Below are 22,415 nucleotides of genomic sequence, written 5' to 3'. Positions count from 1 at the left end.
GACCCTAAGGACTCGCGTTAACCCTGCGACTCTCCGCTGTCACTTCCTCTCAATTCTTGACGTGTTCCGGGGCTCTGAAGTGGTTTACACTGACAGCTCGATGGCTGATTGTCACGTAGGCTTTGCTTATGTTCATGGAGGACATATTGAACAGCACTCCTTGCCAGATGGCTGCAGTGTTTTCACTGCAGAGCCAGTGGCCATACCTCGTGCTCTTGAGTACTTCCGCTCATGCCCTGGCATGTCATTTCTGCTGTTTACTGACTTATTGAGCAGCCTACAAGCTATCGACCAGTGCTACCCTCGCCATCCTCTGGTAGCGTCTATCCAGGAGTCCATCTCTGCCCTTGAATGGTCCCTTTGTTAAGTGGTGTTTGTGTGGACCCCTGGAATCCCAGGCAACGAACTTGTCGACAGGCTGGCAAAACAGGCGATGCGGAAACCGCTTCTGGAGCTGGGTATCTCCGAAGCTGACCTGAGTTCTGTCTTACGCTGCTGGGTTTTCGGGCTTTGGGAGACGGAATGGTATAATAGTACATACAACAAGCTGCTTGTCATTAAGGAGACGACGAATGTGCACAAATCTTCCATGTGGTCCTCTCACAGGGAATCAGTTGTCTTCTGGCAGCTCCGCATCGGCCATACATGGCTAATGCATGGTCACCTACTCCGTCGCGAGTACCCACCTCTGTGTTGCTGTGACTCCCAAATGACAGTCGTCCACCTCTTGCTGGACTGCCTGCTTATAGCCGCTCTTTGGCGGACTTTTCTTACCTAGCTCCATACCTTCGGTATTGGGCAACGATGCCTCAGCAGCAGCTTTAGTTTCAAGTTTTATCCATGAGAGTGGGTTTTATACTTTTAGGTTTTAGCGCATGTCCTTTGTCCCTCTGTGTCCTCCACCCTAGTGCTTTTAGGGTGGAAGTTTTAATGTGTTGCAGAGTGGCTGGCTTCTCCTTTTTATTCTCATGCTTTCTTGTTTTACTCTCTTCTGTTTCTAGCACCTCTGTTGTTTTCTTGCCCTCTTTTGTTACTTTTAGGGTTTGTTGCCTTTCCTTCGTTCTTGTGGTTTTTCCTTTCTTTCCATTTTGTGTTACATGTCTCATCTTTTTTATTCTCTCACGTGTGGCATTGTTTTATTAGGAACAAGGGATTGATGAGCTTGTAGTTTGGTCTCTTCCCCCCCCCCCCCCCCCCCCCCCCCACCTCTCTTTTAAACCAACCAACCAGGAGGTGGTGTCCCTTTGGCATTGCCAATGTCATCCCTTCACGGGAATAAGCTTCGGCTTATTAAGCCTCTCCCAGCACCTCGGCCCTCTCGCCGGGAGGAGATCATTTTAACTCAGCTGCGTATTGGGCACTGTCTTTTTAGCCATCTTCATTTGCTAAGTGGCGCTAGCCCACCACTTTGTACACATTGTGCCCAAATTTTAACTGTCCGCCACTTCCTGCATGAATGCCCTTCTTCTTCATCTTCTTCATCATCATCATCTTCTTCTTATTATTATTATTATTATTCTTTTTACGTTCCGGCTTGGGTTTGCCTTCTGATTTATAAACCGTTTTAGTGAATGATGCTCATGCTGTCCACCATGTTTTGCAATTTATCTGCCAAAGCAATATGGTGAAGGCCTTTTAATTTCTGTATGTTTTTTTGCCATTTTTCCACGTGCCTGTTTTTAGCTATTTGCTGTTCTGACCATTGGGTCTGACGTACAGTTATTGTACTCCTCTCTGTGTTTGTGCTCTAAAGTTTTGACTTGGGCACGTATGACCCCAGTTCTTTTTTGCACCATAAACCAAAAACAAACCGACCTTCTCACAATCTTGACATACATAGTGCATACGACATAACTAGGTGCCATCACATATTAGTTACCTTTCAGGACTGGGACTTTCATGGACTTTTTCAGATTTTTGTCTGTGAGTTTTTATCCCACCAGCTCTTCCAGCTTAGAGTTGGCACTTCAGACAGCACCCCTAGGGTCCAAGAGACCAGTATCCCACAGGGTTCTGTGTTAAGTGTCACTCTGTCTAGTTGCCAGCAGTGGTCTTGCGACCTCTCTTGGCCATCTGGTTACCACGACATTTATATCAATGATTTTTGCGTCTGGTGCAGCTGCTACTCAGTAGAATTTGTTGAATGCCAGCTCCAAAGCACCATCTGAGGGCCTCTGCGTGGGTGCTCTTTGTCCTGGCCCAGACGTCTTGGGGTACAGACCATGCCACTCTTCATTATATTTACTGCGCTTTGGTTTTGTCCAGACTAGATTATGGTTGTCAGGTTTATGGCTCAGTGGCTCCTTCAGCTGTGGAACTAATTAATGTCGACCATCATTATGGTGTGTGTCTGGGTGTTAGTGTCTTTCACACTAATCTCGTCGACAGTCTCCCTACAGAAGCAAGGATTCCCCCTTGACAAATATGAGGGAGTCAACTCTTGGTTTCTTACACAGTTGCCATGTGATGATTCTCTGACCATCTCCTTGTTAACAACGGACGTCTCCCTCCTGATACCTACCCTTGAGTGGGATTGCCAGTAGTGATGCATCTCATTTCCCTCTGTCGAGACCTCCATTTCCGCTCACTGGAATGTGCCCTGTGTATTTCCTCCCGCACCCCTCTCCCCATCCTATTCCAGGGTCCTAAGGTCTCTATTGCCATTAAGATATTCCAGCGTCTCGTGTGTTTCATCATTGAAGAGTTCCAGGGTGTTACCTTCTTCTATATTGATGGTTCTAAAACAATAGATGAGATGGGATATGCTTTTATGTCCCCTACTGGCACGGAACACCATTTACTCTAGCAATTAATATATACCGACTCAATAAGCACCCTGAAGTCTATAGACCAATGCTACTCTCGTCACACTTAGGTCTCAGCCATCCATGACCTTCTCTCTGCCCTTGGCCACACTGCCTTCTTAGTTCTCTTTCTCTGGGTACCAAGTTATGTGGGCATACCAGGGAATGAACTGGCTGACCTTTTGGCTAGAGAGGCAGATGCTTGCCCCCCCCCCCCCCCCCCCTATCGCAATTCCAGGTACAGATATGTGGCTACATATCAAATCTCTCTTTGCCTAAAAGGGAAATGATATCTGGTGCACTACTGCTCTCAGTAATGAACTCCGAACAGTGGAGGAGACCACTGAAGTTTGATGCCCTCCCTTCCGCTCTTCTTGGAAGGAGTCCTCTGTCTTATGCCGTTTATGCATCTGTAATACCAGGCTCGCTTATTATTTTGTCTTTCATAACAAGCAACCCCCACAATGTGGCTGTGGAGCCAGACTGACCATATCCCATATATTGATGGACTGTTGCCTTCTTTTGGCCCTTCGTACTTAGTATAGCTTTCCAGATTCCTTGTCTTTAATATTAGTGGATAGTTCATGGGTCTTAGTTTCCTACATGAAACTAGCCTTTATTTTCAGTTATAAGGTTTTGCTTTACTCCTGGAGCAGGGGTAAGGTGGTTGTAGTTGGGGCCTCTCTTTGTGTTTCCTAGGTCTAGGACCCGTGACCACTCCCCTTGCAAAGACTGCTCTCTTATCCCTCTGATTTTCCTGTTTCTAGATTTGGCCTACCCTTTTATGCCTTCTGCTCTGTGTTTTTAGTTTCGTTGCTTTGTAGTTTGGCCTATCTGACCAGATCTGCCCACTTTCAGTGGACACCTATCTTATGCATGTAACTTTTGAATTGTGGTACTGGTGACCTCACTGTTTAGAAATGAAACTGGAGAGTGTTAAGTTATCTGTATTACTACGTGGCTTACTTGGTTCATGGCACGCAATTCTGGGTGTAGGCTAATTTGATTTTCAATATTTCATTTAATAATTGATCAAATTAAAATTGTAGTCATAATCTACCAGTTAAAAAGTATTATGTTAACCTTAAACACAGTAAGAAAGGTATTACAGTTAGAAACTGTGTATATGCCTTGTGCCTTGGGGCAGCATAACTCACTGTGCACGAATACGATGGCTGCATTCATCCAATATTTGCAAATAAAAGCAATTAAAGACTTGCAACAAAATTTTACTCATACTTTCAAACTTTTACGAAACATTTGCTTGCTGACATTCCCAACAAAATGGTGACAGGGAAACAAGTTTATAGCTGCATCAGCTATAATGTTTTAATTTATTACTCATTTCCTATAAATTTTATTCGGAGCATATTTTGCAGACAATATTCATATATACCACTGAATATACCTGAAAAATTGTTATTGTATGAGCAAGTCCAGTATATAACACATTAACTCATTTGTACAACAGTCGAAGTTTTTATAATGTGATACATGTAAACAGGACGTCACTCCAAAGAGTTGCCAGGCATGATTTCTCCGGTGTTTCAGCATATATTTGTAATTTTGTTTTTGCATTGTGTGGCTGGAGTCAACCCAAAGAAATGCTGCTTAAGAAGTCACCAGGTGTAGATACAAGACATTGAGCTTTTACCATTACAAACTAAATGATTTTTAACATGGAATTCATAAAGTGGGGCCAAATTGTCTTGTGCGATATCAGATTTATCTGTATGTATTAACAGGGCCATAAACGTAAAGAATAAGCATTACTTCACCAGCTCTATTGAATCGGCTCGTAACATTTCATTTCAGAAATAACGTTGTTTGCAATGAGAAACAAACTGACTTCATTCACAGTATGTGGTTGGGTTGATTCCAGCTACACATTGCAAAAATAAAATGGCAAAAATCTGCCAAAATACCAGAGAAGAGCCATGTTATGACTCTTTATGAGGGACACCCTGTATATATTTAGTACAGATCACATTTTAGACTTCATACCTGAACCTGCCTTCATAAATTGTCTGATTCCAATTGGAAGCCTTTAGGCTGCAGAAGGTACTACAGTGTAATTTTTCTGTTTCCAGTTGCCATACGATCTCCAGGAAGAACATCTCCAAACCGTGGCCGCACGATGAAGGAGTACGAGGAACAACTTGGTCATCTTCAGAAGGAAAACTTCAATCTGAAGCTCCGAATATATTTTCTGGAGGAGCGAATGGACCATATGAGTGGGTCAGATGACAAAGAACAAATTGTTAAAGAAAATATAGAATTAAAAGTAAGAATCAGTTTTATGACATTAAATATAAGTCACAAGAACATATGGAAACTTTAAATTAAATTTTAGCCCAAATTGAATGGTATCCACAGTTTTTAAAATATTTTGAACATTTTTGAATGTCGTCATTGGAATCCTACCATTCTTTTCAGTTTGTTTTTCTTTGCATATTGAGCTGAGAGATTCACAGGGTACTGTTAATAAATTTGTTCATTGTAATATCAAATTTGAATCACAATGTGCTTGTGAGAAACAACTGCCTCGGAAGACTAAGTGTGACACCCTACAGCATGCTAATGGCTTCTGCACAACAGTGTAGTGATCCGTTTGATCTAGAGATTTGGTTCCTATTGAACTTTCCTTGCCTCCCTCCGCAGAAATTTGTGCTCGAAAGAACACTCTCAAGTGACACTTGATGATCAGTAAATGTATTCAAATAAAAATAAGTATATTATAACCAAATAATGGAAAAATCTAGGATGGAATGTAACACTATTATGAAAAGGAAAGTTGCTACTCACCATACAGCGGAGATGCTGAGTCGCTGGTAGGCACAACAAAAATACTGTCACAAACAAAGCTTTCGGGCCTTAGAGCGTTCGTCAGAAATAGATGACATGCACAAATGCAAGTCACACGCATGACTGCAGTCTCGGCCAAATTTAGCCACACTTATCCTGGGATACGTTGCTGTTCACTGTAAAGATGTATGTTGACTTCCAGACAGGCACAACTAAAAGATTGTTACACATTGAGTTTTTGACCAAAGCTTTCTGCAGAAAGGAAAACACACAATCAAGCACACTTCACACACACAGTCTGCTGTCTCCAACTGCTCCTAGCCAGAGATAGCAGTCTCGCCTGTGTTGGTGTGTTGTGTGTGTGCAGTCCCGCTTCTCCCCACCCGAGGCTTAGGCCGAAAGCTTGATGTTTAACAGTCTTTTCTTTGTAGCTGTCTGCAACTCATTGTCATCTTCATTGTGAGTAGCAATCCATCCTATTCCAAATGTTGTTGATATTCCAACCTGGACTACCTATTGCTCATATAAATTTAATTAAATTGCACTGAAGAGTTATTGAGCACGTTAGACTTTGGTAACAGAACTGCTGTGCGACACAAAAGTGAAATTCTTCAGAATGTTTGAAATTACATACAAATAAAGCCATAATTGTTGGCCCAAGCTTAACTAATACTACCAGAATGCCTGCAATGTTTGTGTGTATCACACAAACATTATTAAATGAAATGGGGGAAAATACAAAAGAACCACCAGCTTAGTGTATCATTAAAAAACCACTAGACACAAGGACAAATACAAGAATATTGTGCAATAACACCAACTGAACAAAATTAATAACAAATAACTCAAGATTAAACATAGGATATAGCAAATAAAACTTTGATAACCCAGGCAGATATGTACAATACCACACACTCATTTATAAGGAACAATATTTTTTAATGAATTTATCAGGAACAAAAAGATAAATTTGATAAACACATTCAAAAGCAGTAAACACATTTACAGAAAACATTGAAGCTAGGAATCACAACCCTTCACCATCAGTTAAAATTTCTTAAAGCAGATATCCCTAAAAGAGCATATGTCATTTCCTCCAGTGTACCTATGTACTATCTAGCTAGAAATTGTTAGTAAGCTATAACCATTTGAGATAGAGTGTAACCTTGATGAGCACTGCAAAATGCATGAAAACATAAGCATCACATTTGCAGCAACCTAAATAACTATATGTAGTATTCCCATCAGAATAGGATAAAAGTTTGGCAGCTTGTTTGTCTGTTGCGCAGTTTGTACACAAAAATACTACCGTCCGGTATGGAGGACATGAACCCTTCAGCTCCCATGGTTAAAACAGTACGGCTGACAAAAAAAAATGTAGACTCTGTAAAAGACATACTTCTATGGGAAACACTAAGAATGAAAAGCTGCAAAGAAACAAAAAGAGTTTAAATTCCATTATACATTGTACCTATAGACTGACAGATATTCCACACATGACCATCCCAGTATCAGGAATAATGAGCAAACATCTTCACTAACCAAATAGTTTATCTCACAGTAAAAAATGTGGTACAATGGGGGAACACCTGAAACAAAATTCATAATGAAAAAAAAAAGCTAGTACCTCTAGTGTATCATTTACTTTCTCAATAAATTTATGGTATAAACTGTCTGACCAATTATGAACCTCGGATCTGTAGCACAAACAATATAGAAAACTTTCTTTTAAATAATAGAATCATTTCATTAATAAACATTAGTGGGAGATAATCCATAATTTGAATTATTTACTAATTAATTAGGTTATTTTAGGCTATAGCCAAATTTTCCAAGTTTAATTTCACCAGATTGAGTAAGGAGAACTACCAGTAATGTAGCCAGTCACTGCGCCCAAGGTTTTGGTTTGATGGCATTAGTCTCTAATTCGTGAATCAAATTCCACAAGATCATAGCTAGTGAGAAGAAGCCAGTGCTCATTTTAACATAGCTACTTCGTTGAGGCTTCTATCCCCCACGTACAGAGGGTGCCAACAGGTTGCAGTTCAGTGTGTGGCTATGCGTACTGATGCCATCAGTGCTAGCAAACTGATAGCATGCAGTCTTGGGCACTCTTCTGTTCATTGGAAACTTAGCTGAATAATTAATCTGAAAGCATAACTCACCATGCCTCACTCCGTTCATGTTAGATTTTGATGGAGACAAGTGTTCCTGTATAGAACAAAGAAGTTGATGCACATGTTTATCAAGTGATGGCTATCAGTGGAAGTCGGGAACTCCTCCATGCATTAAGCCACGATTCGTGAAACATCAATTTTACCAACTGTATCTTGATTTTATTAGTAATTCACTGCAACAACAAGATATATTGCCATTTACACTCCGGACTTCACAGTCAAGCCAGGTAAAGAACGTATGTTGATAGTTCAGTTCTCTATATGAATTTTTAATCCTTGCAGTAACTACCATAGCTCTTTCCAACTACTTCTGCCTTGGGAAGCTTATTTTCATTGTGTAAAGTGTTCTTTATGCAGAGCTAGGCAGTGGTTCGAAACTATGACAGTTGTGCTATCTACCCTACTAGCACTAGAGACAGACCCTGTTTTCCAGTAGTGATTAAAATTTACTGTTAGTAGATTCCCTTGACTCCGTAAGAAGCAATAGCCTATTGTCATTGTTTCCCTTTCTGTTTCAGTCAAACTTTATGGTGAAGAATAAAACTATATTATTTTCCAGATTTGAACATGACTGTTACTCAGCAACTGTATACTAGTTTCAACATATGGTCATACAGTCATTAGATTGCACATAACTAGTAGGTACACTGATCTAGGTTTTGACACCTACTAGGAGTGTCTCCATCAGAATGAAATTTTGCTAAACTGTATAAAATAATACATAGAAATTTAGGTACGACAAAAAAACTCATTAACTGAGGACAGTTTTCATGGCATAAAAATGTTACTTACATAAAGTAACATTGCTAAAAAGCAAAGGTCAGAATTTAGAGTAGCTATGCTGCAGTCAAAAGTGAAGTAAAACATTCTAGCTTTCGCCACATGTGGATAGCTGGGAACATGATCACACTGATCGGCCATGAAACAATAAGAGTTGCGCCATCTGTCAGGTGTGAACAGTAACAAGTGCCCACTTGAAACATTATATCAGAAATAATTGGAAAAAAAGACAGTGTGTTTTAAAAACAAAATATAAAGAATGAGAGCTCAATGTCTTTTTGAAAATAACCAGTAGTCAAGCAGTTTAAGTATAATAGAGCCATTTGTTTACAGAAATTACAATTACATAAAGGATGGAATGGCATTGTAAAATTTTTTCTGACAGCTGTATAGTACAGAAAATATCTGCACAAAGGTAACTTCAGCAGCACATAGATATGAGATTAGTAGAAAATGGTGTTTCAGAACCAGAAGCAGGGAAAATGTAGTAAAAAAATAGAGGAATCGAAGTTCGGTGAGCAGTAGATCGAAACCATTGAAAAAATTTTTGTTACATAGTTGTAACTGTTGACTCAGGGTGAGGCCATTGTTCTTAGAAATATGCTTGAAAATCTCCAGCTCTTAAAGTACATTGTGCATATGACCTTTCTTTTCTCTACGTAAAATGGAAATTTCTATGCATTTTGGTTTGTGTCCAGAAATTAGCAGATGATCAGCCAAGGTGGAATTGTGTACATTAGTGCCTGTCTTTCCCAACAAATGTTCCTTGTCCTTGACACTAAAAGACCTTCCATTTTGTCCTATATAATAAACAGGACATGTATCACAAGTGATTTTATACACTACTGAATTGTATATCAGAGCAACTGTTGACTTGAGATTGTGAATGAGTATTTTTTGCAAGTTATTGAAAACGACCAATTTTATATGAAATAGGGCCTAATATGGAATTGAGAAATCATTTTTGTACTTGTCAGGAGTAGCACTGCTTCCTAAAGTGGTCATTTTAGCACCAGTTTTAACTTTGAAAATCTTGTCAACTAATGTGGGATCATAGCCATTATTAACTGCAATAGTTTTGATTATGTTCATCTCTTCATTAAGCTTGTCAGCTGACAAAGGTAGAGAGACTGCACGATAAATGGCTGAATGGAAAAATGCTTTTTTTATGGGAATAACGGTGACTGAACTAGCAGGCACAATTTGGTCTGTATTAGTGGCTTTATGAAAAATACCGAAAGTAAGTCTGTTGTTGTCAATAGCAATACTGAGGTCCAAGTAATTAAGTTGATGTTCGTTATTTACTAACTCGCAAGTGAAGCTTATTCCCCCCCTCTCTTCCATGAAAACTATTAAAAATTTCGAACAAATGCTTAATTCCTCTCTGGGAACCACTGTATATGATCAAAATGTCATCATGTAGCGAGTATAAGACAAAATACCAAGATCTGCAGCTGAAAATACTGGCCAAGATGCCTGCCGGTGGGTTACCCATTGCCAGGCCGTTGGGCTGATTGTATAACTTGCCATTTAAAACAAAATTGTTGTATTTTGGTACTATTTGTAGCAAACGAATTAGATCAGTGATTTGCTGATCAAAAGTATGTTTTCTAAAAGTATGTTAAGTTTTTTCCTGACAATGTCAATGGTTGTTGAAACAGGTACACTAGTACATAGGTTTGTAATGTCTAATGAAAACGGTTTAGTGTCTTGGCCACACTGCTGATCTTTGCTTTTACTGAGTAGATTTTGTCTATTGTCTACAATAATAATTTTGAAAAACAAAGGATTTTTTTATTTGTTCGTAAAGAAACCTTGCTAACTCGTGGTATGCACTCTTCATACTGATCACAATCGACTGCATCGGATGGTGACTTTTATTTTGGGGCCTGTGGATTCACATTAAAAAGCCATTTTTTATGAAACTGTTTGAGCAAATACGTAATGATGTTAACGGCAAGCCTAATTTCTGTTTGTATCATGGGCCTGGATTCTCATCTCTCTCTGAAACCATACTCTCCTCAAAAACTCAGAACAAATATGGGTCTAAAACTTTACAAAACTACATAACAAAAAAAATTTTTTTTTCAATAGTTTCAATCCACCACTTGTGGAATTTTGATTCCCCTATTTTTTACTGTAGTATCCCTGCTTCTGGTTCCAAAACATTTTCTTCTAATACCATACATATGTGCTGTTAAAGTTACCTTCCTGCAAATATTTTCTGGATTGTACAACTGTTCGTAAGATGTTTTCAATGTCGTTCTTTCATGTAATTGTAATTTCTGTAAACAGGTGGATCTATTATACTTAATCTGCTTGACTATTGGGTGTTTTCAAAAAGATATTAAGCTCTCTTTCTTTATATTTTATTTTTAAAATTAACTGTCATTTTTTTCTGTTATTTTGACTCAAACGGACCCATGTTACTGTCTGCACCTGAAAGGCAGTGCAACTCGTATTGTTTTTGTGGAAGCTATGTAAGCCACTGGACCGATCAGTGCGTTGTTGTTCCCAGCTGGCCACATGTGGTAAAGGCTAGAATGTTTTATTTCACTTTTGACTTAAGCATAGCTGCCCTAAATCCTGACCATTGCTTTTTAGCAATGTTATTTTGTGTAAGTAACCTTTGCACATTGATGAAGATACCTCTAGTAGGTGTTGAAATCTAGGTCAGTGTACCTACCTGCAACCGATTGGCTGTATAATCCTACGTTGTAGTATTTTCTATATGTGTGACTACTTATTTTCCCAGTTGTTGAATCCTATATCTGTGTATTCCCTTCCTTTCTGCTGTGCATTTATCCCAGCCATGGTCATATTATGGAACAAAACCCTCACATGCTGTAAGTAACTGATGGATCTGATTGCCTGCTCATTCATGAAAGTGGTGAAATTGGACTGAGCAAAGGTTGACAATTCGTACGGGTGCTGATAACTGCACAGTTAAGCGCTCCACAAACCAAATCATCATCATCATCTGAATGCCCTCCCCTCTCTCGAGCTTTAGCTGTTGGCATGTTTGTTTCCTCTTGCTAAGTTTTTGTTGATATAGACAAACAGAGGTTCAGGGCGGAACATTACGTCAAGCCAAGCCAATGAAAACAGCTATGTTCCTTTCGCGAAGAGAAGCAACCATCTCCCCAGGGAAGACAAGTCATTGCTCAAATACACCGCCAGCAGACAAAACATACATATGACACATGGCAAACAGAGATGAGGATGAAAGTAAAGCAGTGTGTAATACTATTAACGAACTTTTAAAATATATTAAAGGAGATGAGAATTTAATCATCATGACATTTTAGTGCAGTAATTAGTGAAGGTATTGAACAAAATATAATTTAAGTCCATTCTGCGCACGCAAAATGGGGGAGGAGGGGGAGAGTGGTAATAACATTTTTGGCTGGACGACAGTTCATTATTGTGAATAAATGTTCTGAGAAGGCATTACTTAGATTAATGGATTGATTACATTTCAGTGAAACACAGATCCAGGAATCTACCGTAGTTAAGGACCTCAGGAGTTGTCTAGGTGCTGATACTGACAGTGATCACAATCTAGTATGAATAAAATTCCTGTTGAAAATTAGAGAGAGTGTTTCAAATATTGGAGTCTAGGCGAGTTGGAAGAGCCATAAGTACAAGACTACCTGCAAAGAACTTGTGGCAGGAGAATACTTTAAGAAGTTTTTTGTGTGAAAAACTGATGGAATGCATGTAATGAACTCTACAGAAAGAGTTCTTGAATTGAAAAACTCAAACATTCATACCTGATAATAAAGTGCTGAAATTAATGAATAAATAAAAAATGTGAAGAGCCTAAAACTGAGCAGGAATAATACAGCCCACCTGGAAAAGAAGTTAACCAGAAATGTAGAAAGCTGAAGAAGAATGGATGGATGATACTTACCAAGAGACACATGAAAAATTGAAACAGGGCAATATAAACAATGCACATTGGCAAATACAAAAACTCTTTATGGACTGCAATGAGTAGAGAAGATCATTGGGTGATAGAAGAAATTAGTGCAATCAAAAACACACACATAATGCAAGATGATGACAGAAGATATTCATCTTTTATTTCTGACTTTCAAAAAGCTTTGCACAAACTTTCAAGCAACAGATGCCTAGGTACTGGTAACATATAGTGTATATATGTTGGTGTAATTAACATTATGCCATTCATGGTTGAAACCTGTATTTAATGGGGTGGTAAAAGGAAAATAAATTGCTGTCGCAGACTTGTCTATGAATATATAGGATGTCCCAGGAGAAATGGTTATTTGAAGCAAAAAGCTTCATAAGGACATTTTCCCTATTCCGAATGGCTTCTGAGATAGACAATATTTTTTCTGTATTATTTGATAAATTGACATTGTTTACAGTGTACCACAGTAGTGTAGAGGAAATAAAGATGTAGAGGTTGGTATAGGGCAATGAGAAATTATCATAAAATGTACTACAAAAATTATCTAAGGTATAGAGCATGCATGTTGTGCAATATTTCCAATATTCTGTTGCTATCTTTGTGCAGACTGGTAGTACTGTATTTTAACTGTGTACTGTGGCATGTTTTTGCTAGTGGGCGCAGTTTGATTTATTCAAGGAAAGCATTAAAAAAGTGACTTTAAATGTCTTCTGTGTTGGAAACCATTCAGAATAGGGCATGTGTCCATAGAGAGTTTCTAGCTTCAAGTGAGTGTTCCTGTAATGTCCCTGAATATTAACCATTCCTCCTTAGACACCCTGTGTAAGACAATTGTTGATGGCATCTGATGCAGCAGTTAAGGTGCAAAGAACGGGAAAGCTGCTGTGTCAAGTGAATTTGAGGATCCTTGACAGAAACAACATAATGATGCAAGCTGTGATGTCTGCTGTCTTGGAGTGTTCTGTGTTGTATGCTTAGTGGCCTGACAGGAGGAAACACAAAAGAATTATGGCTACACACATTTCTCTCATACTGCTGCTGCTGCTGCTGCTGTTGTTGTTGTTGTTGTTGTTGTTGTGGTCTTCAGTCCTGAGACTGGCTTGATGAAGCTCTCCATACTACTCTATCCTCTGCAAGCTTCTTCATCTCCCGGTACTTACTGTAACCTACATCCTTCTGAATCTGCTTAGTGTATTCAACTCTTGGGCTCCCTCTACGATTTTTACACTCCACGCTCCCCTCCAATGCTAAATTTGTGATCCCTTGCTGCCTCAGAATATGCCCTACCAACCGGTCCCTTCTTCTTGTCAAGTTGTGCCACAAACTCCTCTTCTCCCCTATTCTATTCAATACCTCCTCATTAGTTACGTGATCTACCCATCTAATCTTCAGCATTCTTCTGTAGCACCACATTTCGAAAGCTTAAATTCTCTTCTTGTCCAAACTATTTATCGTCCATGTTTCACCTCCATACATGGCTACACTCCATAGAAATACTTTCAGAAACAACTTCCTGACACTTAAATCTATACTCGATGTTAACAAATTTCTCTTCTTCAGAAACGCTTTCCTTGCCATTGCCAGTCTACATTTTATATCCTCTCTACTTCGACGATCATCAGTTATTTTGCTCCCCAAATAGCAAAACTCCTTAACTACTTCAAGAGTCTCATTTCCTAATCTAATTCCCTCAGCATCACCCGACTTAATTTGACTACATTCCATGATCCTCATTTTGCTTTTGTTAATGTTCATCTTATATCCTCCTTTCAAGACACTGTCCATTCCGTTCAGCTGCTCTTCAAAGTCCTTTGCTGTCTCTGACGGAATTAAAATGTCATCGATGAACCTCGAAGTTTTTATTTCTTCTCTCTGAATTTTAATACCTACACCGAATTTTTCTTTTGTTTCCTTTACTGCTTGCTCAATATACAGATTGAATAACATTGGGGAGGGGCTACAACCCTGTCTCACTCCCTTCCCAACCACTGCTTCCCTTTCATGCCCCTCAACTCTTATAACTGCCATCTGGTTTCTGTACAAATTGTAAATAGCCTTTCGTTCCCTGTATTTTACCCCTGCCACCTTTAGAATTTGAAAGAGAGTATTCCAGTCAACATTGTCAAAAGCTTTCTCTAAGTCTACAAATGCTAGAAACGTAGGTTTGCCTATTCTTAATCTAGCTTCTAAGATAAGTTGTAAGGTCATTATTGCCTCACGTGTTCTAACATTTCTACAGAATCCAAACTGATCTTCCCCGAGATCAGCTTCTACCAGTTTTTCCATTCGCCTGTAAAGAATTCGCGTTAGTATTTTGTAGCTGTGACTTATTAAACTGATAGTTTGGTAATTTTCACATCTGTCAACACCTGCTTTCTTTGGAATTGGAATTATTATATTCTTGGAGTCTGAGGTTATTTCGCTTGTCTCATACATCTTGCTCACCAGATGGTAGAGTTTTGTCAGGACTGGCTCTCCCAAGGCCGTCAGTAGTTCTAATGGAATGTTGTCTACTCCCGGGGCCTTGTTTTGACTGAGGTCTTTCCGTGCTCTGTCAAACTCTTCACGCAGTATTGTATCTCCCATTTCATCTTCATCTACATCCTCTTCCATTTCCATAATATTGTCCTCTAGCATGTCACCCTTGTATAGACTCTCTATATACTCCTTCCACCTTTCTGCTTTCCCTTCTTTGCCTAGAACTGGGTTTCCATCTGAGCTCTTGATATTCATAAAAGTGGTTCTCTTTTCTCCAAAGGTCTCTTTAATTTTCCTGTAGGCAATGTCTGTCTTACCCCTAGTGAGATAAGCCTCTACATCCTTACATTTGTCCTCTAGCCATCCCTGCTTAGCAGTTTTGAACGTCCTGTCAATCTCATTTTTGAGACGTTCGTATTCCTTTTTGCCTGCTTCATTTACTGCATTTTTATATTTTCTCCTTTCATTAATTAAATTCAATATTTCTTCTGTTACCCAAGGATTTCTACCAGCCCTCGTCTGCTGCCTTCAATACTTCATCCCTCAAAGTTACCCATTCTTCTTATACTGTATTTCTTTCCCCTATTCCTGTCAGTTGTTCCCTTATGCTCTCCCTGAAACTCTGTACAATCTCTGGTTCTTTCAGTTTATCCAGGTCCCATCTCCTTAAATTCCCACCTTTTTGCAGTTTCTTCAGTTTTAATCTACAGTTCATAACCAATAGATTGTGGTCAGAGTCCACATCTGCCCCTGGAAATCTCTTACAATTTAAAACCTGGTTCCTAAATCTCTGTCTTACCATTATATAATCTATCTGATACCTTTTAGTATCTCCAGGATACTAAGGAATGAAACTGATGAACAGATAAAAATTTAAAACAATACTAACAAGCCCATGCTGACGATGTCATTGTAGTTTGGATGATAATTTTGTATCTGTAGTGTGAAAGTGAATCCACATTTTATGTAGTCATAAAACACACAAGCCTCTATATGCTTTTCCAGCTTTGAAGAATTTTTCAAGTGTGTCAGAAAAGGCAGCACCCATTGTAAATTCAAATTTGACATGAATGACATTACAAATAGCATTCCATGACAGATATGCGGTGGTGGTGGTGGTGGTGGTGGTGGTGGTGGTGGTCCCTTCAAGCAAACATGTTGGGATGGCAAAGCTGCTCAGCTGTTCTTGTGCTACTGTCATGAGCACCTACGGAAAGTGGTTGAAGGATGGTGAGAGCGAAACTCGGTAACATGTTTTTGGATGTCCACGCCTCATCATTTCGGAGGCTTGCTCACTCCATAAATGAGGATAGATGGCAATCTGTGCCAAATCTGATAACAGAGTTTTGTGCTGGGGCAAGTAAAACTGTTTTGGAGCATACCTTTCAGAATCCATTGTGTAACATGGGATTCTGCAGCAGAAGTTCTGTATGCCTTGTTGACCCGGTGACATTGTCAATTGTCATTAGAGTGGCCACAGGATTATTGAGATTGGTTTGTGGATCAATAGAAATGTGCCCACTGTTTTGTCGATGACGACTGTGTTTTCTTTTTAAACCACGTCAATGGTCATGTCAGTAAATGCTGTCATCCAGGCAAACGGCTGTTTGAAATGTGTACCATGCCATGGGCATAGGCCATTGGAGGCAGTATTGCTATGTGCGATATTACCCTAGTCTGCCATGGGACCTGTGATAGTAATTGAAAGCATGAGAATTGCGGATATGTGAACATTTTTGTGCACCACACGTTCCTTCATTCTTGATGTCTTCTGTGATTTTTATGGCATCTTCCTGCAGGATGACGGTTCATGGGCAAAGCCAGAATTGTGCTTCAGTGATTTGAGGAGTATAATATTGAACTTGCACCTGATGGAACACAACTCAGTCACTGCCAAATGGCAGCTCTGTGCCCACAAACAAATGGTCTGTAATTTAAGGCTTTTGCGCGACCTGTTCTTAGGCATCTGTGCCACATACCTCTGGAAACCTACCAAGGACTTGTTGAATCCATTTGACATGCTCTGCTATGTGGAGCAACATGTTATTAGGCATGTGGTAGTATTATTTAGGCTCATTAGTGTGTTTCTATGATATTCCACTGCTTACTGAAGATAGTCGCCAAAATGCGTCTGTTTGACAATCTTGACATGGCTATTGTTAAAAGTAAAGATTACCAATTAGCAGTACTTTCCATTCTGATAGTTTAGTAAAAATTAACTGAATTATTCACTTCATGTGGCTTGAAATCCTTACATATTTAATTGAGGAATAAACAATTTTAAAATCTACTATTTTGGGACAGTGCAGCTGAAGCCAAAAAATAGTTAGACATCAGTCGGCTGCTCAAAATATTGACTGTACAATGGGTATTTGTCTGAAATAATTGCTTTGTTTTTATTCTCCCCAGAAGTTTTTGTTGTCATAGCATATGAGAGTGAAACTTCCTGGCAGATTAAAACTGTGTGCCGGACTGAGACTCGAACTCGGAACGTTTGCCTTTCGCGGGCAAGTGCTCTACCAACTGAGCTACCCAAGCACGACTCGCGCCCCGTCCTCACAGCTTTGCTTCTGCCAGTAATTTGTCTCCTACCTTCCAAAATTTATAGGAGCTGAGCCATGTCTCCGCAATATCCTTTCTTTCAGGAGTGCTAGTTCTGCAAGTTTCGCAGGAGAACTTCTGTAAAGTTTGGAAGGTAGGAGATGAGGTACTGGCAGAAGTGAAAGCTGTGAGGACGGGGCGTGATTTGTGCTTGGGTAGCTCAGTTGGTAGAGCACTTGCCCGCGAAAGGCAAAGGTCCCGAGTTCGAGTCTCGGTCTGGCACACAGTTTTAATCTGCCAGGAAGTTTCATATCAGCGCACACTCCGCTGCAGAGTGAAAATCTCAATCTGGCATATGAAAGTGTTATGTAGGGTAATGGTCTTATTCTACCATTTGCAACCCAGATCATACCAAGTTTTCTGCTATGAGTTTTAATAATGGAGTCTAGGTCCAGTGTAGGATTACTTACTCTACGCAGAAATTTATAGTTACTTTCTATTAGGGGTGAGAAGTACTCGAAAATTCAAAACGTACTTCAAAACAGTATGTTTTTGATAATGTCTCAAAATTTGTGTATTTGGAAATCCCCCATTAGCACTGCAAGAAACAACTCTATTACAAATAAGGTTATGTTCATACAGTTCATAGTGATACGTACCTTTCAGTAGTTACCAGTTTGTTATGATAATATTATATCTGTAGTAAGACCTGGAAAGCTGCCAAATAGTACAGGTGAAAATATGTTGTATTTTTCTAAATTGTCATTTACATAAAGCATTAACTTACAGCATTTGTTAACATAAATAGTGTGACTGATGTTCTGGGTTACGTAATGCAAGCTGAGTGTAAATAAAAATTGTTAGTAGTCTATAGCAGCAGCAGCGTAGTAGTAGTAGTAGTAGTAGTAGTATGTAGCAGCTACAGTCAGTTCCACAAGAAAGTGTTGCAGCGTTGTCTGTATGAAACAAAAGACACTATAATAAGTTTATATTTACATGAAAATACATGTTATTACTAATTGTGCAATTACTTAATAGTTTTAATCCAATCACCGCCATTATCAGTTATAGCCTGGCAGCTCTTTGGCATGCTTTTCACGAGATTTTCTGCATATTCTCTTGGTAATGATTTCCATATCATCCTGATTTTATATGATGGCTGCTTCAAAGTATGTATTGGCTTTCTTTTAAGCTTTAATACACAACAAAACAGTTCAGATTAGTGTTGCATCCAGAGACATTGCAGGCCAATCCATCATGGACATCCCATTCTCTTGTTTCCATTTTGGATCATTATACTCTTGAAGCACCCAGTTTGCCTCATTCGAACCAGATAGCTTCTTAACAGATCTCAGAAGGCACTTTTGATAAATATTGCACATTCTTTCAGCATTTAAATTAGCTGTAAATAAGTACAAATAGCCAGAACAGCAACTGACAAAACAAAACATTTAATTCGCACACTGTTTATCTATACACTGTGCAAAAGCGCATAGAAGTACAGATTCAAGATCACTACCAGAGATGTCACTGCAGACATTACATTTAACATTATGGTGAACACTTGCTTATTGAACTGACTGTACATCTGAGTTAAAGCATATCTTATTTTTCTAAAATATGAAGGTTCTTTATTGTAATAGAAACTATAGAGGGAAGTTAGCAAATGTCTTGGTAATAACATTTTTATAACATTATCATAATCATGACATAATAAAGAGATACTCTTCTGCAGGTGAAATCGGAGACCTTGAGGAAGGAATTAGCAGATAAGCAGGAGTTGGTGTGCCAGGCAGCAAAAGCAGTGCAACTTATGGAGGAACAACATCAAATGAAGATCAAGCAATTGCAGCAAGACTTTGAAGAACAGAAGAAATCTTTTGAAAGGCATATTCTGGAGTTAGAGGATGTAAGTGAAGTGCGAGTCTGAGTCCACAGGGAAGATTTTAAGTATGAAAGAATATTTAATTCCTAGAAATGTAGTAGGCTCATGATAATTCCCTTACGGGCTGGTTCAGCACAGGAATTGCACATAGATTTTTAAGAAGGTAGATATGGAACTTTTCCCAAGACCATTCGTGGCAATTGGGTAACACTTAGGTCTTGCAAGCACTATTTACCTTATTTTATTGATTTTTAGAAGTATTATTATGAGGATAAACTGTAAGTGTATATACTGATGGAGCCCGTTGATAAATAATCTATATGAAATAATGAGGCAGTTGATTACTAGAATAGGAGTATGCTTTTCTGCAAACTGCCTTACCAGTATATCCCGTAAACTAATTAATGTTAATATCTGGACTTTAGACTATACATTTATGAAAAGTGGAATAAAATTACAGCATTTTAAATTTGAATCTTGAACATTATTTAAACAGTATACCTAGAATTAAATTCTGCTTCAAGAATATGCTTTTTTAATGCAGTTGTGCTGCAGAAAGAGGTGTCATACTGTCAGACGTGGCGTAGTAGACAGCTTCTGATTGATAAAAAAAAATTGTGTTGATAAGAATCAAGCACAAACTAGCTCATCGATAACTGAGCTTTGAAGTGCATTGACACTCTTCCAATGTCATGAAGTGGTTTAGGTACCAAAATGAACCAAGTGTACATATGCAGTATTGTGATGTGCACTCGATAGAGAGACTAATTAGTGATTGGTTTCAACAAATCAAGAACTTAATTGATTGAACGAGGATTATTCTTACTTCTCGTTTGAAAGACAGACCAGCTGGCTTAGAACACAAATTTCAGTTGTCTATTTGATGTTTTTTTGATTGAACTTGATTAGTTGCCAAAAGACATTGGCGATCCTACTGTTGCATAATCGATTTTTAGTATAATTTATTTCTAAATTTTAATTTGGTTTTTGATCTATCTTTTATGATAACTGCCTATACAGGAGATCAATTACCATGTGCAGATATTACAGAAGTGTGCTTGGGTGAAGTGACATGGGATAGTTTAGGATTTCCTATTTTTATGTAAAGATCTTCTATCCCCACCCCCATTACAGCTTTTTCTTGCTATTTCATTATGTATTATTTAGGATGTATGCACACATAATCAAGGAGAAAAAGTAAATGTCCTTGTGTAGAATGTTGACTGGTTGGGGATACAGGTGTGTCACATAATACAGCTGCACAAGAGGTGCACAAAATTGTTGACTGGTTAATTATTCCTAAGGGCAACAGCCTTTCCGCAGTGGATACACCAGTTCCCGTCAGATCACTGAAGTTAAGCTCTGTCTGGCGTGGCTGGCACTTGGATGGGTGACCATCCAGGCCACCATGAGATGTTCCCATTTTTCAGGGTGCACTCAGCCTCGTGATGCTAACTGAGGAGCTACTCAACTGAATAGTAGTGGCTCCGGTGCAGAAAACCATAATAAAGTCCAGGAGACCAGTGTGCTGACCACACGCCCCTCCTATCCACATCCACATCCTCATCTGAGGATGACATGGCGGTCGGATGGTACCGATGGTCCAATTCTGGCCTGAATACAGAGTGCTTTTAATTCTTCCTAAACTTTCTTTGTCATGCTCCCTGAATACTTTGTTGTAAATTAACCTTTATTTATTTATTTGCTGTAAAACCAACTGCCTCTGCAATGACTTTGTTAAATATATATATATATATATATGATGGAACTTACCAAGCAAAAGTGTTGGTATGTTAATAGACACACACAAAATTCAAGCTTTCGCAACCCACGGTTGCTTCATCAGGAAAGAGGGAAGGAGAGGGAAAGACGAAAGGATGTGGGTTTTAAGGGAGAGGTTAAGGAGTCATTCCAATCCCAGGAGCAGAAAGACTTACCTTAGGGGGAAAGTAGGACAGGTATACACATGCGCGCGCACACACACACACACACCCGCACATATACAGACACAAGCAGACATTTGTAAAGGCAAAGAGTTTGGCCAGAGATGTCAGTCGAGGTGGAAGTACAGAGGCAAAGGTGTTGTTGAATGACAGGTGAGGTATGAGCGGCGGCAACTTGAAATTAGCGGAGATTGAGGCCTGGTGGATAACGGGAAGAGAGGATATATTGAAGGCCAAGTTCCCATCTCTGGAGTTCTGATACGTTGGGTTCAGTGGAAAGTATCCAGATAACCCTGACGGTGTAACACTGTGCCAAGATGTGCTGGCCATGCACCAAGGCATGTTTAGCCACAGGGTGATCCTCATTACCAACAAACACTGTCTGCCTGTGTCCGTTCATGCGAATGGACATTTTGTTGCTGGTCATTCCCACATAGAAGGCTTCACAGTGTAAGCATGTCAGTTGGTAAACCTCGTGGGTGCTTTTGCAGATGGCTCTGCCTTTGATCGTGTACACCTTCCGGGTTAAGGACTGGAGTAGGTCGTGGTGGGAGGGTGCACGGGACAGGTTTTACACCAGGGGAAGTTACAAGGGTAGGAGCCAGAGGGTAGGGAAGGTGGTTTGGGGACTTCATAGGGATGAACCATGAGGCTACGAAGGTTAGGAGGACGGCAGAAAGACACTATTGGTGGAGCGGGGAGGATTTCATGAAGGATGGATCTCATTTCAGGGCAGGATTTGAGGAAGTCGTATCCCTGCTGGAGGGCCACGTTCAGAGTCTGATGCAGTCCCGGAAAGTATCGTGTCACAAGTGGGGCACTTTTGGGGTTCTTCTGTGGGAGGTTCTGGGTTTGAGGGGATGGGTGAGGAAGTGGCTCTCTTTATTTGCTTCTGTACCAGGTAGGGTGGGTAGTTGCGGGACGCGAAAGCTGTCTTCAGGTTATTGGTGAAATGGTTCAGGGATTCAGGACTGGAGCAGATTCGTTTGCCACGAAGACCTAAGCTGTAGGGAAGGGACTGTTTAATATGGAATGGGTGGCAGCTGTCATAATGGAGGTACTGTTCCT

The 22,415-nt window shown here is 39.6% G+C and overlaps 1 protein-coding gene across 4 annotated transcripts in view; it reads left to right on the top strand.

Annotated features, from left to right (window-relative positions):
* Window positions 1-22,415, top strand: part of LOC124798220 (centrosomin-like) — a 424,745-nt gene that overhangs the window by 283,510 nt on the left and 118,820 nt on the right. For all 4 annotated transcript variants that reach the window (XM_047261528.1, XM_047261530.1, XM_047261529.1 and 1 more), the window contains exons 3-4: window positions 4,895-5,088; window positions 19,255-19,428. In XM_047261528.1, coding sequence (XP_047117484.1) covers window positions 4,895-5,088; window positions 19,255-19,428 — 368 coding nt within the window. The remainder of the gene's footprint in view (window positions 1-4,894; window positions 5,089-19,254; window positions 19,429-22,415) is intronic.

The sequence above is a fragment of the Schistocerca piceifrons genome, chromosome 5 (genome assembly GCF_021461385.2).
Source record: "Schistocerca piceifrons isolate TAMUIC-IGC-003096 chromosome 5, iqSchPice1.1, whole genome shotgun sequence".
Lineage (NCBI taxonomy): Eukaryota > Metazoa > Arthropoda > Insecta > Orthoptera > Acrididae > Schistocerca > Schistocerca piceifrons.
Note: the sequence above shows the minus strand (reverse complement) of the source record. Positions and strands in the feature narration are given on the sequence as shown.